We start from the raw sequence: 20,601 nt of genomic DNA, 5'->3' as shown, positions 1-20,601 counted from the left end.
AAATTATTGTAGACGTTAAGGATAACACTCTTTTCGTTAAGTGATAAATGATTCAACTTTATTTTTTTAACTGGTGTATAATCACACGTTAATTCCATATTCTATAAACTCACTATTCACTCTTGCAAAAAACAGCTGTGTCAGATCTCTTCACTCGCTTATAATCGACTAAACAAAAATTTTCTGATATTATTGAATGACTATGTAAAGACCATTAACCATTTTATTAATCATTGGTTTTCTAAACAAAATCGAAATTTATACTATTTAATATAGCGACTTAATATTCGCTAATCGACTTTTTCTATCTAAACTATCAAAAGACCATTAACTAAATACCTATGTATTTTAAGAGTTTGTTTTATTTTTTGTTATTTAATGGGTCATTATCATAACGACAAAAATAACAATAAATAAGGTTACTAAAATAAACAGATTTATATAAATATAATATGCTTTGAAAATGGTTTAAATATCTAACAAACCGAAACAAATAATGTAATACCCTTAAAGTACGTCTATGACCAGCTGAAAAATCCCTACCCTACATAGTTCTAATAATACCAGGTATTTAAATTTTACGATAGTTCATGTGACATGGAAAAATTTCTATCTAAATAGTCAAACCCAACGTAAAATAAGCTAAAATATTGAAGTTGTACAATAAGCACCCGTACTAAAATATGCTTAACAATTTAGTTTTTTTTCTGAAAATTTACTCCAGCTTATTCTTCAAATATACTATAGAAATATTATTTTTTTCCTAGTTTACCATCTATTTAATTACCATCTAAAATTGATTAATATTTTGTCCCTATTACTAATTCTGTATACTTCTTGGGTATTTTAACAAAATACCCAAGTTTGCATAATTGCTAATAATTCAAGCGTGGCATTGTTTACACACGCACAACAAATCTGACCGACATCGTCATATGAAAGGACTAATATAAAAAGGGTAAATGATGATTGATGATGATGATGACGATAATGATGATGATAATGATTATGGTGATGATGATGATGATGATGATATATACAAAATTATCAAAAACCGACAAAAGTATACATATTTTCTGTAGTTTAATATTTATAAAGTTAAAAATTGGGAAATGTATGTAAAATACAAGAAATTAAAATAAAACTAATATCATTTTTACTAAGATTTACTTTTTCGCCCAAACAACACATAATGTAACTTGTTTTACCAAATGATTTGGATGGTTTTCTGGTTCACATACGGTATACATCTTTCTGATTTCTCGTATATAATCCTTTTTATATTCCTCAAGTTCCTCATCTGGAATATGAGATAATGTCGTGTTAACAGATGTGTAGAAACCTGTAAAATATTTATATTATATTTAATATTATTAAAACGCTTAAAACGTGTTTTTTTTTAAATACACTTAAGTTAACTGTAGTAAAAATCTATTTTTTTTCGATCTATCTAATCTATTATATATCCAATTATCATAGTTTTTTAATTTTTGTATTATAACAGAAGGATTGCTCGAGTAATTTTGTTTTATGGATTTATTTAATGTCGTCCGAACCACTGAGGTTATTCGAATAATTTCGCGTAATAGAAAATACACGCAGTAAAAATATATAACAATAATATACAGTGTGTCCGTAAAGTATGGAATAAATTCGATATTTCCTAAATTAAAAGCCCTAAAAAAATCTAAAACACGTCGATTTTTAAGTTTAATGTTCTACATTCTACAACAAAATTTCATTATAAAAGGTAATACACATTAAGGTGATGGTGTCACATGCTCTTTTTTAAAAAGAAAAAGATAGTTAAGATTTGATTTCATCTACAGGGCGCCTGTGCATCCGTTTATACGTATTTTGGCCTAATAGGCCTCTTCAGAACGGCTTTCACAGTCGCTCTGAACGTGTAAATAAATCTTTTCTGTCTTAGGAAGCAACTCTGATGAAAATCCGTAAACTAATTTTCGAAACCAAATTCAGAACTGAATTCTGAATTTGCTCTTTTTTAAATTTAACAGCCTACATTTTATGACATTTTTAGATTGATAAAAATGAACTGATTCCAAAAAAGTACTCAGGGTCTAATGGATATAATTTGGCGCTTAGAAAATAAATTATTTATTATCAATAATTGCAAAAAAGTAGCCTACTACTAGTTTTTAGTGAAATGTAATTATTTTTAGTAACGTTCAATAACAATTAAGTAGTACAATAAATGTAATAATTCGTGAATGTTTTGTATTATTGCTTAGAATTCATTTCAAGTAGAAATGAATTTGAGTGTAAAGCTAAGAATTGAAATGCTCATGATGATTGGGTATAGTAACAAATCGCGAACTCAGATGGAAGTGTGTAATTTATTTAATGAGAAATATTCAAAAAGTCCCATAACGCAGTCAACAGTAAGAAAGATTGAAAAGAAATTTCGAGAAACTGTTACGGTTGAAAATGCACGCAAATCAGGTCGTCCCTCTGTAAATTATGATACAACATTAGATGTTCTACTTGCTTTTGAAGTAAATGCGCACTCTTCTGTTTGTAAGATTAGTCGTGATCTCGATGTTTTCAAAACAACGGTACACAAAGTAATAAAACCTGAAAACGGCACCCCTTTAGATGCACACTTGTACAGGAATTAAAAGGGATAATTCAGATAAAAGAATACAATTTGGCGAAACAATGATGGATAACTGCCACCGAAACGTTTTCTTCGTTTAAAACACTATTTTTTTCTAATGAGGCTACATGCATATTAAATGGCGAGTTCAATCGTCAGAATTGTAGATACTGGGCAAAAAAAACCCCAACTGGATACGGAAACATCATACACAATACCCGCAAAAGGTAAACAGATGAGCTGGCATTGTAAGAAATAGAATTATCGGACCCTACTTTGTCGAAGGTAATTTAAACGGGCCAGCATACCTTCAATTTTTAAGGGGGTAGCCCGTACCTACTTTAGTTAATTTATTCCCCAGTAGAATTAATCCTGGAGGTTTTGATGAAAGTTTAGGGTTTCAACAATATGGTGCGCCTCCGCATTATACTGTACATGTTCGAAGGTACCTAAACGAAATGCTTCCGAACAGGTGGATTAGAAGACGTATTGAATGGCCAGCGAGGTCGCTAGACCTCAATCCTTTGGTTTATTTTATTTGAGGTCATTTGTAGAATGTTGTTTATAAAACGAAACCTGCAAATATTGAAGATTTAAAAAAACAAAAATTCGTAAAGAAATAAACAATATTTGTCAAGAAACCATAAACAAGGTTCTACAAGAATTTGTACAACGTTTGGGTTACTCTCAAATACAACAAGGGCTGCAATTCGAACATTTAAGATAAAGTCATGGATTAATTACTGGATTACTTTCAAGTTATTTATTTTAATTTATTTATAATTTATTAATATTATAAATCAATAAAAATTAATTTTCTAAGCGCATATCTTTCAAATTATATCCGTTAGACCCCCGGTATTATACTTTTTTAGAATAAGCTCATTTTTATCAATTTAAAAATGTCCTAAAATACAGGGTGTTACCTTTAAAAAAAGAGCCGATAAGGTCATTACCTTAATGTGTATCATCTTGTATAATGAAATTTTATTGTAAAATGTAGAATATTAAACTTAAAAATCGGCGTGTTTTAGATTTTTTTAAAAAGGCTTTTCATTTAGAAAATATCGAATTTATTCCATACTATACGGACACACGGTACAAAACGTAGGATAATAAAAAACCCATCTAATCTGTACAGTAGTCATAAGAAAACTATATAAGTTAATTTTTTAAATATCTTCCCTAAATGCTATCCTTGCACCACATAGTATTATTTCTTAGAAGAAAATTTTTATAATTTTTTTATAAATATACTATTGTAATTAATGACTTTCCATAAATTAACATATGAAAATCAGTTGATCAAGCTAAGGAAATCTGCACAAACAATTATTATAGAAGTAACTTATTCAAGAAAATTTAATGGATGATAGAAGATATTTTAAAATTAATCCATTTGATCCCACATTTTTTTTTTGATAATACATTTTTTGAATGCCCTTGTTGAACCTGGTCGAAATATCAAAAATTTATTGGTATTTTACATAAAAAATTTTTATCAAAAATTAGGGGTGCTCATTCGAGTAGGTACAATGGGCTGATTTGTAGTCAAAAATGTAAAATATTGTGTAAAAATATTATTTTTTATTTGCTTACTATATAGGTACATACTTAGGTGTATCCTGTATTATTATCTAACAAGATCGAAATTGTACAAAACGATCACGTTCCAAACAAAAAGTAACTTCACACTTTATACAAGTCTAACGACATAATCGGAATCGAAGTTGTCTCTCTATTTTTTTTAGACTAATATATTATATAGACTAATTGGTACATATCCTGCTAAACGTTTTCTTTAATAAGTCGGTTTACCAAGAGTTCTTAAATAAATACGTGCCACATCTCGTTGAGAAGTCAAAAGATTCATTTCCTTATTTCCAGCTAATATTTGTAACCTCCCCGATTTAACAAGAGCCGAGTTGAGCATGTGGGTAAAAATAGACCACCACCATTTCTTCTCTTGTATACTGACTCGGTAGTTATTAATCTCGATTGGTCAAAGAAATTAACACCGCCAGAAGTATTGCATGCTGATAAAAGTTTTGGTTGAGGCACATAAATTTTTCCTTTGGCAGCAGGACACTAACGTTTTACTTTTAAAAGTGATTCAATACTATCGTAATTTGATTCCATTGTTACCACATTGGAATCCTTTTATTTTACAAAAAGTGGTAGACTTGTTTTGTCAAAGCGATATTGGAAATATCTATGATTCTTCTTATCGGGAAAGTGGCAAAGGACTTTTTTTTATACGATTTTCTCATGCTGTGCTCTTTCAAAGTTTCCATCAAATTATAACTACAATAACTAGTAAAATAATTGTCAAAAAATACTTCCTGGTCAGTACGCATATCAATGACATTTTTAATCCTAAAGGCAATGCCGAGACTTTCGGTTTATCCACTGATGCTCTACAATATGGGTTAACTTTGTAGCAATTACCAGTTGAACAACAAAGCATCTAGATCTTATACCCAAATCTTACTGACTTTCTCCTTATAAACTATTTAGAGAAGTGATGTCAAAAATACTTTATGATTGCTTCATCAATTGATAAGTCTTTGAGGAATATGTCAAATTGTTAAAACTTTTTATTTAGTTTGTTCATGAGAGGCCCGACTTTATACATTTTGTCTCTTTTATCAATATATATTATATAATATACATATATATTTATAGAATCCCATCTTTAATTATAAAGTAGTTAGGTATTATTGACTGACACGTATATATATTTATTATATATATATATATATATATATATATATATATATATATATATATATATATATATATAATTATAGACATATAAGTATAAGTATCTGAATACAAATATATAATACCTTTTAAACTTTCTTCGCTTTCAAAATTATATGGCATATTTTCCTCCATATATTTAATATTCTGGAAACCGGCTGCCTTTAGATCTGCTATAAAATATTCTTTAGGATCTGGTTTATCGTAATAAGGATGCAACATCTTCTTTTGGTTATACTGTTCCCTTCCCCACTTAGAATGCTTGCTCAATTCTAAGAAGACATCGTCGCTCGGAGTGTGTCTAAAGAATGTTTGGAAGGTTTCACCGCCATCTTTAAGCATTTTAAATGTGTTTGTGAATGTCTGCCTACAATTTAAAAAATATTAGTCCAGTCGAGATAGCAAACAGCTCCAAATTTTATTATTCCAACATTTACGGAGGGTCAATAGTAGTGGAAATTTAAAATCGCGACTGAATTCCGCCATTGCATCAATGGAAGGATTGGGAGAAGCATAAATATGGAGTTGACATGAATGTGCATGTGCAAAAATGAAGTTAATTACTATTTAAATGGGAATAAGCCACAATTAAAGGTTAAAATACGTTTATTGGCGTTTCAATTTCCACTTCGGAAATCATTCTCAAAATACAAAATAAAAAACAATAAAATGAAACGTCGATAAACGTATTTTAACCTTTAATTGTGGCTTATTCCCATTTAAATAGTAATTAATTTAAAATGCCACAAGAAAATAGCTTCAGAACAATATCAAAAATGAAGAGAATTTTATTTTATACAATTTTGTTTTCTTTAATTTTTTTGCTAAAATCAGGAACTAAAGTCGTAGGTTCGTTTCTGTGTATGGCTTGCTGTTGATGACGTTACCGTCTATGGTTCGTTATATATCGTCAATATCTTTGAACTCTCGCAAAAATATTTCAATATTTTCTGTGCAATTCGTCATATATTGCATGTGTAATTTAGATATCATATCTATTCTATATATTAATAAAATTATCTGCAATTATAACTAAATAATTAACGTAACGTGTTATTGAAAACTTCTCCATTTATTAAGGAGGGCGCGCATTAGATCGGCTCAGAGCGGTCGGCTTCGAACGGTATGATCAGATCGGCAAAATGTCTGAAGAAGATGTTAGGATTGCATTAGCGTGCAATGAAATACAAAAAAACTTTGGGGAGTTTTGTCATTTGTTTCCCTACCTACTCGAAGATGACGAAACGTTCCTCAAGTATTTTCGCATAAAATATCTAGTGTTAAACTTTATGAACTGGTCGAGCTATTACCCCTTTTGAAACTTTCGAAAATCAATAACTCCTGAAGAAAGACTAGCGGTTACTCTAAAGTATGTATCGTAATTTTCAACTAAAATACATAGGCAGTACATAATTTACAGAAAAAACAATTTTTTTTTAATTAAATTATAATTGAGAAATATCGGAGTGTCCATTTTCTGGGTTAAAAACTAACTGTGGTGTAGGTGTTCGTGTTTGCGGTAAAGGTGTATTGGATTGAGCTTGCCAATGACTTGTACTATTGTCTCCATTGATTGGGCTTAAAAGAGGTAAACAGGATACAAAAAATGATGTTCTATTTGAGTCTACTAAAGGTAGGTATAAGAGGATGTACTGGATGATTATTTGTAATTTCGTTCATCATTAATTGTTTCAGTTCATACTCGCTGACTAAATTCGATATTTTTAATTTAATTTCAATTTGAAGATGAGGTGAAAAAGTTCTTACAGTTTCCTGCATAGCTTCAAAAAATGTTTGTAAATGATCCGCTTTTATAGCGACTTTTGATGCAACTTTTCCTTCAAAATAATTTTTCAACACTTGCGCTATTTGATTCGATGTTTGTCTCAGAGGCTTCGATGTAGAAGGCCTGAATTCTGAAGTTACTGGTGACATAACATTGTTGTCGTAAGGAGGATGTTCCGAGGAATTCGTAGAATTCTCAGTATCATGATGTATGGCTGTTTCATCGTCGGAATTAGTTGAACAATGCTCTTCTGGCTGGCTCTCTGACCAGAAATGACCACAAAAAGAAATAGCAGCTTGCTTGCTTGGGGAATCGATACCGATAAATGCCTTTTACTTTGTACATACAAAAGCCTAACAAAGATGTGTTGATGCTATCTACGTTTTACGAATATAACTACATTGAATCAGAAAACGGTGATGCAATGAAACCTTCCAAAGAATCACCAACTGTTGCCTTTAACTATTTTTTGTTCATTAGCTCAAACGAAAAACATATCTAACAGATCTTGTCAAGCAACTTGCGAAAATTCATACTATTTGTCGACCCAACATAACATCGCTGTCAATTTCGTCATGGCAACAAATTAGAAATGTTTTAAAAAATCAAGCCATTCCAGTTGAAGCAGCGACATTGTTGGTAAAACTCTAAACTAAACCGCAAAACTGTAAACGGTGTAAAAAAAAATGCTTAACATACAGAGTAGTCACCTTATTAATAAATATAAAGCAGACTATAAGAAGAAGTATAAATACAGTATGTATATTGCTTAAGAATTCTTTAGCAATATACTGTGGTATAAACACGCAATACTTTCGATTGAACGCTCCGATATCAATCACCGCGAAAGCTATTTTTTATCGACTGAACTAAAGTTCTGATTTGCTTGCGCCGGTTTATTCTAGTCACAGTATATTGCTAAATAACTATTCGTTATAAAGCAATAATCTGTACCTCAGTCAATAAAGAAAAAAAGCTGAAAAATCATACAGATATTTGAAGATTCTAATAGGGTATATGAGGGGTAGCTAATGGAAAATCCGTAAAGACGTACAGCTGATTTTGTTTTGTCTTGTTTTAACAATCTTAAAAAGTGACACAAGAATAGTTTTTTTTGCCTATAAAAAGTTTTATATGCATTCTAGAGAAACATGTTATAAATAAAAGTTGTAGCTCAAAAAAAGTTAATTTAGGTGTTTCCAAAATAAAATGCATAAACAATTGACTGAGATAATTATAAAAAAATAAATGTTAATAACTTTGTTTTTTGCATAAACACATGTAATATATCTACTTAAAATTGTGGAAGTTAATGAATTATTTAAATATCCCAAATTTCAAATATATCGACCAAATAGTTATTTAGTTATTATAATATATACTTATATAGTATTATATTATAATTGAACATTATCGAACAAAAAGTTATTTAATTTGTTTATCCCTGAGAGCGATTATTAAGACAACTGTGTTTGCCCAAACAGTCACTCTAAAGGTATTTTATACATCGCAATCGATTCTTCAAGGCTTCATTTATAAGGTTTATTAAAAATACTTTAACATTTCATTAAATTTTTTTCCGACTTATTAGCTTCTAAACATTTATAATAACTTTGATACTTTTTTATGTCACACGGTAGTAAGTAGGCTCAATGAAGAACTGAAGAAAAAGCACACTTTAAAAAAAAACACAATCTTCTATGACCAATAACAAGAATCAAGCTGCGATATTGCAGCAAACAGTTCTCCCCTACACTTTTCAGCAGCGATATTTTACAGTATATAAGAACGTCTTCACATAATTGTCATCACCTACCCCTCATTGACTTTTTTTTAAATACCTGTATAAGATTTTTTCAGTTTTTTTTCTTAACTAGGGTGGACCAGTCTAATCATACAGATGTTTGAAGCTTCTATAAGTTATAAAAAGGATAGCGGATTAGAAACCCGTGAAGACGTACAGCTGGTTTTGCTTTGATTTTTTAGCTTAAAAAGTGAAAAATATTGTTTTTGTTTAGAAAATAGTTTTAATATATTTTAGAGTAAAATGGTTCACATGAAAGTTGTAGGCCAATAAAAGTTATGTAATTTTGGAACTATCCAAATTAAAATACATATACAATTAACCGAAATAGTTGCAAAAACCATTATTTTCGTAGTAATTTATAAATGTTAATAACTTTAATTTTTGCATAAAGACATATAATATAGCTGGTTGAAATTATGGTAATCAATTGAGTTATTAAAGTGTGCTAAATAACACCTAGATAAAACAAATAGTTTATTAAGTTATTCAATTTGTTTATCCCGAAGAACGATTATTTATAAACCTATTATACACCTACATTTGCCCAAACAGTGATTGCTACAGGTATTTTGTAAATTGCAATCGATTCTTTGAATCTTTAGGGTATATTAAAAAAACCCTTTAGGGTATATTTTATTAAATTTTTCATGAAAAAACAGTTAAAAAAGAACTGACTTTTTAGCTTATAAACATTTATAACAACTTCACTATTGTTTATGCTACATATTTACATGTAGGTTCAATCAAAAGCTGCTGAGAAAACACAGTTTCCAAAAGAAAAAACACAACCTTTTATGAGCAATAGGATTACATGTAAGATAACATTTTATTCTTAAATCATAGCGTTTTATTCTTAAACTTATTTTTTTTATTTTTATTACAGTCGGTTCACAATTTGTTGATAGCTCACTACAAGTTTAACCCTAATTAGAAAACTGAAATACAGAGAGGATAGGTAATACGATATAATAGTAAAAACCAACCTAAAACTGACGGTTTAAGACGTTTTCGACTAACCCACCTTATATCTGAAGGAATACAATACCTTATAATCCTATTACGGGGGTATTTTGAACGGTTAGAGATGAACGACCAGTGTCGTAGAGTATATGATTGAAACATTTATTTGAACTAAATAAATATATTTTTTAAATTGTACTTATGTAAATTGTATTTTTTAATAAAACTTATTTATTTTATTCAAAAATAAAAAGTTTCTTGCCATTTGTAAAAGATACATTTATTTAATTAAGGAAAAAGGCGCCAAATGTCGCCTGGCAAAATTTTTAATGTGTTTTAAATGTATCCATTATTTTCAAATCCGGAGAAAACATTACAATGAAAGATTACATTATTACTCATTGCAGAAAGTCCCTGAAAACTTCTACAATGTTTATTTTAATATGTTATATAACAGGGATAAAAATAAAAGAGAAAATATAGTATAATTTTTAATTGAAAATATTGCATGCAAAAGAAACTTTTTATTTATTCTAAAAAATATTTCATTCTGCCTTTAAATTTTTCAAAAATGCTGTTTAGTTTTCCCAGGATTTGAAAAAAAAATGGATACATTTAAAACACATTGAACATTTTGACAGGCGACATTTTGCGCCTTTCCCCTTTAATACCTTACGATTACAACTATTATTACTCACCTTATATAATTACGATTAGAAAACTATTCAAATTCAAAATAAATAGGATCAACTTCGGAATCCGAGTCATCTTGAGGGTTAATAATTAGCGGTTGTGTCTCTACAGTCGCATCAATTATGTTATCAAGATCCCACATTTTTTGTTCTTCTTCTATTACATGCCTTACTGCATCTTTCCAGTTTTGTTCTGTAATATGTTGTAGAGACTCGTATAACAATTCACGTACAGCTTGTATTTTATATAACGTATTTTTTCTAGCCACATAACTTTTCATTTGTGCCCAAATGAGTTCAATTGGATTTATTTCGCAGTGGTAGGGTGGAAGTCTAAGGACTGTAATGTTTCGCCTTTCCGCCATTTTGTCAACTACGTATTCCTTGAACTTAGATTTGTGTTGCCGGGCAACTTTTAGAAGTTCTGCTTTTACCATTCCATCTTCGTAAGGCAGATACTTATTCCGCAGCCAGTCAAGAATATCCTGTTTCTTCCACGCAGTCGTTGGAAGTCTTTCTACTAGTCGTGAATGATAAGTTGCATTATCTAATACTATAATTGAATTTGGTGGTATGTGTTCAATCATCTGCTCAAAATACTCTTCGAAAACATCAGCTGCCATCTCCTCGTGATAGTCTTTTGTGCTTTTGGACTGAAATTCCAACAAACCATGCTTAACAAATCCTTTTTCACTGCCAATGTGAGAAATTATTAATCTACTGCCTTTACCAGAAGGTGGGGAGATACCAGTAGACCAACTTTCCATAAAGGCTTGCCTGGAGCTTAATATATTTTTATCTGACCAAATTTTTTTTAGAGTATGACCTGAGTTTACCCACGTTTCATCCTGGTAGAAGATGGGCCTTCCTTCAGCCCGGAATTTTCGTATGGATCTTAGATAATTTCTTCTCCAACATATTATCTCCTCCCGGTCAATCAAAAGTGATTTTCGGTCTGATTTCTCCCACCGGAAATTTAATTCTTTTAAAACTTGCCACAATTTAGTTCGTCCGATATGAGGCAAATCCGGGTCGTCTCTAACTTCTTGTAAAATTTTATTTAGGTTTGGTATTTCTTTTTTGAAAAAAAATCCATGAATTTTCCTTTGAATACCATTTTTGGCAAATTCATCAATTTCAATGGGCTTTTTCCCTCTCTTTAACTGTTCGTTTGTATTTGGGTTAGCTATACCGTGTTTTTTTCCTTCTGATAGGAACCTATATATAGTTGACTCTCCTACGCCAGTCATGTTGGCACAACTTTCGACTATGTTGCGAACAGTGTTTGTGGGATTCTGAGAAACCAGAGCATCGTGAACATTCAGGACAATAATCTTCTCTCTTGGTGAATAGACAGACTTACTGACTGTACACAACAGTACCGGTGTAAAACTTGATGATGTTGATGATGAAGCCATCACAAACAATCCAACAAAACGAGCACGAGCGAAAGGTACGTATATGTTCGTAGGTATATGGAATAAAAAATCACTCACGCACTGCATATAATTCACAAAAGAAATATTCGAGACGCTAATTACTGCCGTAGACGCGAACACACCGACGAGCCGTAAATTACATGCGATCAAAAACGTACTAAACAAAAAAATTGTTTTCGTTCGTAATAACTTCACCCTTTTAAGTTTCGAATATAAACTGAACAAACGAGGCACGTGGCCAAAGAATACCCATTATATTATTAAAAATCTGGGGAATTCCATCCTAATTATCTTGCAACGAATAGTACCTTCGGATATGAATTCCAGGTTTTCTAGTAAAGTGATTAAACGCGAAGATTGGTATGGAAATATCCAAAGAGATAAGGTATTCTTATTTACAAAATTGTTAGTGGTTAAATTCTTATTTTTATTAATATAATATAATTACATAACATTAGCCGTGAAAGTTTTAATTGTTTTTTTGCTAAATATATTTTTGTATTAAAATATTATTAATATTATATATATATAACAGTATTAAAAAATATTATATTATTATTTAATGAATAAACACCTCAGTTTTATGAGTTTGAGGCACATTTCGTGCTCTCAACAATTTATGAACGGAGAATAGCTGTATTCTTACTTCCATTGTTTATTAACATTAAGAGCTAAAAATTGAAAGGGTTCTAAACGAAGATCTAAATTTTATGATACTTCTTAGATATGGCATATACAGTGAAGGAGTAAAAAGTTATAACCTGGTAAAATGGTGCTACTTATAAAATATCGTTACGGAAAACTGGGGGGAAAACTATTGAGCTCCATTTTTTTTTTAGATTTGAAGGGCGCTGCCAAAATTAAAAATATCTTAGTTTATATCGCACATAGAACCTAATTTTTTTTGAACTGTGGAAGCTCAACAAAATAACAAGAATTGTGCTATTTTCACCTCTCGGAAAATCCTGGAGAAATAATTTATTAATTTTAGGTACATTAGATAGGTGTACATTATTTATTAAAATATATAATATTTTTTATTAATTATTAAAATACATTAAATTTATTTCTTCTATTTTATTTTTTAGTTTTTTCCTTTCAACAAAAAAAAATTTTAATATAATTGCATTTATTGAAGATAACTACCTAATAAGTATAAATAATATTTTTGAAGTCCATCCTTCTACTTTTATGTAACGATATTTTACGAGTACTGTCATTTTAATGGTTTATAACTTTTTACTTCCGCTCGGTATATAGCATCCATAAAATGGATAATAAAATATAGATCTTTATTTATAATTCTTTCTATATTCTGCTCTTCAATTCAATCTTGTATCATATTGGTCAAAAAAGCTTTTGTTTTGTTTTAGAAAGTGTGCTTTTTTACCAGCTTCTTATTGGACATTAGCGAATGGGTGATAGCTGACATCAAAATAAAGCGTTTAAGCTCAATTTTCTTAGACAAAATGTTGCTAGTTTTTTACAGGGTGATTCATTAATATTTTTTTTAATATTTTTAGGGATATATTGAAAACTATTCAACCGATTTAAGTGAAATTTGGTATCTTGCTATTATTTAGTATGCTTAATATGAAAATGATATTAGTTTTACCATTGACACTAGGTGGCGCCACCTACTATAGCATTGGTTCATTAATGTGGCCTATTTTTTTTGTCCACACTGTATAGATTCTATAAAAAGATGTGAAATAACATTTAATTCTACACAAAAAAGGTATTTTTGTGTCAAATTAAAAAAGTACACCGTTTTCGAAATAAACGTATTTTGTTAATGATACGCATTTCTGTATTTAAATTTTCGCAAAACAAGCAGATACCTAGGTATACTGTGAACTTAATGGCAAAGTCAAATCGTAATTACGAATCTGTTTACTATTTGTTGTCAAAGTGCAGTGTGAGTCTATTATTAGAAAAAAAATTATATGTGTGTACTTTGTACGCAGGTAAGAAGTTATACTTCTATTATATGACTTCAACGAACTTAATATATTTTAAACAGTTTGTTTGCGGTATTTTATTTAAATATTAAACTAATTGTAATTCTTACAAGTTTCTTAAAAATCTTCTTAAATAATATCGAAAATAAAAAAAAGTAAGCAGTGCAATAACACGACATGTTAAAAAGCGGTCATCCCTTCAAAGCTTGACCCAAGTCGACACTGGTTGACTCCTGTTTTCGAGTGAAAACTACTGTCAGCCACTTTGCTATGGCCGTAAAATTCATACTAAAATGACTAGAAACTAACTTTATACTACCGGTCAGCGCGTACGTACTTCATATTGTCATTTTTATAAAAATTCACTCTTAACAGTTTTCCCAATTGCACATAAAAAAGTATAACATCAACATGAACTAACATTTAATTTTACATAAAAAAGGTACCTAGTCTTCTTCCACATCAAAAAAGTACACCGTTTTCGAAATAAACCTATTTTGTTAATGATGCATGTCTCTATTTAATTGTTTGCAAAACAAGTATGCTTTGAACTTAATGGCAATATCAAGAAATATCTACGAATTTATATTATTAGTTGTCAAAGTGCAGTGCGAGTCATTATTTGTCAAAGTGCTATTAAGTTTTTTATAAAACACTTAAGATAAAGGTAAAATGCCACGTCATAGTGAATTTTCTAATGTAGAAATGCGCGATATTATCTGTTTGTATGCCCAGAAAAATGTTGGTTCTCGTAAAGCAGCTCAACGCTATTTCAAACTTTATCCCAATAAAAGGCAACCAAACAATAAAACTATTAGATCATTGTTCGACAGATTTGACAGAAATTGTTGTGCGTGGTGCAGAGGATCGAGAAACTAGTACGTTTGTTTCTGCCTCCACTGGTATAAGCAAATCTACGGTGTCAAGAATAATACGGACAAAAAATCTGTATCCGTATCGTGTTACTCCAGTACAGAATCTTTTACCACAGGATTTTCCAGCAAGGCTCCGATTTAGTCAGTTTATGATAGGGCGGCATTTAGACGATTAAATATTTTATAATAAAATTTTATTTACCGATGAAGCCACATTTACTAAAAGAGGTGTGTTTAACTGGCGCAAAAGCCATACCTATGCGACAGAAAATACATAATTTTCAACATGAGTTTTCCATAAATATCTGGTGTGGCATATTTGGGGATTTGTTGTAGGAACATTCGAATAACCAACTAAGCTTGACGGAGTAACGTATCTAAATTTTTTGAGATCAGATTTAACTCTTTTAGAAGACATACCTCTAAATTTGAGACGTAACTCTTGATATATGCATGATGGTGCACCACCACATTATAGCCTAGAAGTAAGAAATTATCTAGATGAAATTTATCTTTCAAAGTGGATTGGTAGAGGTAATATATACCCATGGTCAGCACGCAGTCCCGAACTAAATCCCTTAGACTTTCACTTGTGGGGCTACGTAAAGTCACTTGTTTATAAAAAAAAAAATAGGCGTCGAGAGTAGAGTTATGGCAAAATATTGTAGAGGGAGTTAACGTAATTAGGGCTCAAAGAAACTCATTATTTAAAATAAGACAAAACTTACACAAAAGATTTGGATTATGTAGTTTATCTCATGGTGAACATTTTGAACACTTATTGTAATTTTTGTTTTTCGTTTCGTTTTGAATTATTCACTTTATCAATTGTTTTATATTCAGTTCATTGTTTAATTTAATTTAATTTCTGATTTTTTTTTTAATTTGTTACTGTGTAAAAGGTTTAATAAAATAATTGTTTCCATCATATGCATTTTGTTTGCAAAAATTATCTCTACTAATACATTTAATATTCACTGATATTTAACACCTTTTGAATAATGTTTGAATTTACATAAGTTTTTGTAAAATTTTTTCATTTTATGCACTTCTCTAAAAAATACGTTTTTTTCGAAAATTTTCGTATTTTTTTGATTTGAAACAGGAATACCTTTTTTGTGTAGAATTGATGTTATTTCATGTTTGTTTCCTAGAATGTTTATACAGGGCGGACAAAAAAATTATGGCTACACTTATGAACCAATATTATAGTAGGTTGCGCCACCTAGTGTCAATGGTAAAACTAATTTAATTTTCATATTAAGCATACTAAATGATAGCAAGATACCAAATTTCACTTAAATCGGTTGAACAGTTTTCAATATATCCCTAAAAAATATAAAACAATATTAATGAATCACCCTGTATAACGAAAACTAACAACATTTTGCCTAAGCAATTTGAGCTCAAACGTTTTATTTTGATGTCAGCTATCACCCATTAGTTAATGTCTAATTAATTATGGGGCACCCTGTAGAATTGATTTCGACTTACAGAATACCTCTAGAATGAGTGTCTGGGCAAGAACAGTTGTTTAAATTATCGCTCTTCGGGATAAACAAATTGAATAACTTGTAACCTATTCAGTCGATCGATTATAAAGTTAGCATACTTTAATAACTCATTAACTGTCACAATTTTAAGTAAGTGTATTACATGCCATTGTGCAAAAAACAAAGTTATTAACATTTATAAATTACTGCAAAATTAAGGGTTTTTTGCAACTACCTTGGTGAATTCTTTATGTATTTTAATTTATAAACTCGCAAATCAAAGAACATTGTATGATCTACAATTTTTACTTGAAACATTTTTCTCTAAACTGCATAAGAAATGCAGTTTATATGCAAAAAAAATACTTTTTCATTTTTAAAGATTGTTTAAAACAAAAACCAGCAAAACCAGCTGTACGTCTTCATGGATTTTTCATCAGATACCCCTCATATACCTTTTAGAACCTTTAAATATATGTATTCGCTGTGTGCAAGTCATCGAGCAAAAAGACAAAAGAGGGAATGTAAAGGTAGTGGGGGCAAAAATATTGTTAGACAGGAAGTGCCATCTTGAGAGGCCAAATTAAACAAGGAAAGAGAGTCTTTCCTTGTTTAAGAAATCAAATTTAGTTGGGTTATGTTATTATTTGTCCCAACTGTCACATGAAATCTTATTTATATTGAAGTTTTTTAATAATTGTTTCACATTTTAGACTGTTATCGTTAATATTTAATTAAAACTTTCTCGTCTAAGACACATTCTGAAAACTATTTTATAGCTACTGTTAATAAGTGTCGGAAAATTTAAATTTGGCGCATTCGCATTTCCGGATATGTCCGCCATCAGAGGCCACTTTTTTGGTCGCCTTTTCATAACGATTAGATTCCCTCTTTTGTCTTTTTGCTCGATGGTGCAAGTACTTGGAGTGGATACGAGAAACGATTGTGCGCGTGCAGCGGTGAAATCTGGCAACTTTGTTAGTATATTTCATAAGTAGTTATTGAAGAAAATGGGATTTCGCAAATGATGTGTTATAAATTGTAAAAATACAGCAAAAAACTGGTAAATTCAAGTTCGGTTTCAAACTTCTAAGCACAAATTATTGTAACGAGAAAAGAGGATTTATACCTATCATAATAAAGCAGAAGTAAGTAACATAACCCAAATTCTGCATTGTTACGCTCGATTTCGTAAAAAGTTTGACGTAAACATTAAATTAAAGTTTACTTTAAATGTAAATTTCAATAATCTAAAGTTCACTTTACAGTGTCAATTTCAATAATAATCATATTGGTTTAAGTTTGTTCAATTTAGTCTAAAATGAACATTAGTTAAAGTGTACTTTAGGTTGTCATTATGAAATCTGGCGTTAATGTCACTTCAATTTATTGATATGATATGAAATTATTAATTGTATTTTAGAGCGGATATGATAGTTGGTTGAAAAGATATTAAATGAATTATTTTCTGGAATCCACTTTTTATTATTGCATCCATATTAATAGTAATACTGCAATTTAATAATTAATTTAATTCACTAAATACAATATTTACCTTTTAATAACCTCATAACCTCAATCTTAAATGTTCAATAATGAAATCTAAACGTAAAAAATATACTTACGAATTTTTACAGTTAAAAATCATTTCAAAATTTTTTCAAGTTACTTATTGATATATATTACGATAATTATTGTACTAAATAAACAAGTTTATGTCACTTTATTTGCAGCTAATATAAGACTAAAATATTAATAGTGCTAACACCTTCGGTGATTTATGCCACTAGATGTCGCTCCTCGCAACTTACACATAGTGAATAAGATTTTTACGTAAAATCAATGATTTTTTTTTTCAGATAGACTGGTCTAGTTGTGCGGTCGCTAGTTACTAGCAAACGTTAAATCTGGTCCTAATAATTTTGGCAACGCCTTGTTGTTTTGGCGGGCTATTCCTTACCGTTGAATAAACTAGATGCTAGTATGTTCGATAAAATCTAATACGGTACCGATGGCAGGAAATTCAGAAGCAGTACTTATTGCGGGTTATCTCCTGCATTTTAAATTTCGATTTTTGATTAAATAAACATTTAGAACTTACCTTGGATTATTTATTAAATGCATTGTCATAATGCTAAATACATTATCAAATCGGTTTTGGAACAATTCTGGTAAGTCCGGTAAAGACATATCTAAACAATAAAATTTGCTTCTTAGAATATGCACGTTTTTTCGGGCTCGTTCCATCATAGGTTCTGAGATATCAACCGCTACAAACTCTTTATAATCGTGAGGAAGCAAAGGCTGTAATGTCTGTTTTGAATTCTCGCCACTGGCGAAGCCGAATTCTAGAATTGATGGATTCATTTTGAAACTTATTAAATGTTTGTATTTTTTTAGAAGAATTTTTGTAATGTTTACATTGTTGATTGACAATTCTGCGTATAATTCAGGATGTATCATCGCCATTTTTAAATTATTTATTATAATAACTTCTAGTTTCGAATTAGTTAAAAATGTTAGTGTGATAATAATTTATCCTTTTACACTACCTAAAAAAAAATAGATAATTTTTATTACATTATTATATATATATATATATATATATATATATATATATATATATATATATATATATATATATATATAATAAAAAAAAATAAACTATTTAATGGATGAAGAAGTCCCACTGCTCATTTCGACTGGTGCAAAAAACGTAAAACAATATTTTTATTAAAATATTTTCGTTCATGGATCTGAGTGAGCAGATGAGTCGATGGTAGTATGTCTCGTCGGACACTGAATTTTTAGACCAGGACGGATCTGTAAAACCACAACTAAATTTGGATGTAGGAGGTAGCATTCGGATTTTTGCAGAAACAGTTAAGTGATAACTTGAGTAAAAATAATTGACATATAACCTTTCTCTTAAATAGGTTGGAAACATTAATAAAAAATTAAAATATTTAAAAATTACTAAAAACATTGATTTTTTTTTCTACTTTCCTTTCTTATAACTTATGGGGAAACAACTCTTTTATTATTCAACATTTTTTAAACACATGTAATATTTATGACCCCCATATTTATGACCTTCATAATTGGTCTGGAAAATATTTATAACATAAGACTCATAAAACAGCACACTAAATTTTATTAAAATGGATTTAATACATTTTACATAATAATTTTGCATGCGTATTTTTTTTAATTGTATTTAAAATCTTTAATTGAGTTTAAAATCTTGCACATCAAAAATTAGACCATATAGAAGTTTGCCAATTTTTTTATTTATAAAAACACACTTAGCCCCCTTTCAGTCGAGGATACTGTATCCGAGACGAAGATATTACATAGACTCAAATGGAGCTTTTCACACGGGACGCGCGAGGGATACAGTATGCGAGATACCGAATTCAGTATCTCGGACCTTCCTGTCGCCGACTTCTGAATGCGTATGCCAGATACAGAAGAAACATTACGTTAAATGAACGCTTTCAGACACGAATACTTTTGCACCACATTCCATAGACGCGCGATTTTCTGTCGAATAATTGTGAATGAGCAACGAAAGAAAGAAGGTGTTTTCTGAATATAGTTAAATAATGGAGCGTGCTGTATTTGATAATGACAAATTTATTTGTTTGGTACAATGAAATCCCTGTCTATGGGATACAGCATCGCCAGATTACTGCAATAGAAATAAAAAGCAGCAGTACTGGGTCGAAATTTCTAAGCAAATGTGCAACAATTTTGAGACCATGACTGCAGTACAGCAAAATGAATATGGTAAAAAATAAATATGTTTTTATTATAAATACATAGGTATTTTGTTTCATACGTATACAGTTTAGTTTTAAAAGTTTGCTAATTGTAATTTTGATTATTTAACGAATATAAATCTACATTATTGTGAAAGGAATACGGTCATTTTTTATTTAGGGCGAGGTAAACAATTTACAAATTGGAGATAAGTACACAGATTTATTTTAAATTTAAGTCGTAAACTTTAACTTTAACTTAAAGTCATAGAAAGCCGTTGTTTTGATGATATACTTTTACGCATAGTTGTGTCTTTTTTACTCAATTGAATTTCCAAAATTTTATGAAGTTCTTCAAACGACTTCACAGTCTTTCGAAAATAATTGAAAAACTTCGATGGATCTTGCAATAAATTTTGATACAGCAAATTATACGTTCCCTTGATT

The 20,601-nt window shown here is 30.0% G+C and overlaps 1 protein-coding gene across 2 annotated transcripts in view; it reads right to left on the bottom strand.

The window, feature by feature from the left end:
- Window positions 1-1,140: 1,140 nt before the first annotated feature.
- LOC140438367 (uncharacterized) overlaps window positions 1,141-20,601 on the bottom strand; it is a 39,494-nt gene continuing 20,033 nt past the window's right edge. The window contains exons 3-5 of one of the 2 annotated variants that reach the window (XM_072528045.1): window positions 18,495-18,945; window positions 5,467-5,747; window positions 1,141-1,342 (exon numbers count right to left, since the gene is read on the bottom strand). In XM_072528045.1, the coding sequence (XP_072384146.1) occupies window positions 1,167-1,342; window positions 5,467-5,747; window positions 18,495-18,862 (825 nt within the window). In that variant the 5' untranslated portion in view covers window positions 18,863-18,945 and the 3' untranslated portion in view covers window positions 1,141-1,166. The remainder of the gene's footprint in view (window positions 1,343-5,466; window positions 5,748-18,494; window positions 18,946-20,601) is intronic. The other variant, XM_072528044.1, reaches the window with a different exon arrangement.

Source organism: Diabrotica undecimpunctata, chromosome 4, assembly GCF_040954645.1.
Source record: "Diabrotica undecimpunctata isolate CICGRU chromosome 4, icDiaUnde3, whole genome shotgun sequence".
Taxonomy (NCBI): Eukaryota; Metazoa; Arthropoda; class Insecta; order Coleoptera; family Chrysomelidae; genus Diabrotica; species Diabrotica undecimpunctata.
Note: the sequence above shows the minus strand (reverse complement) of the source record. Positions and strands in the feature narration are given on the sequence as shown.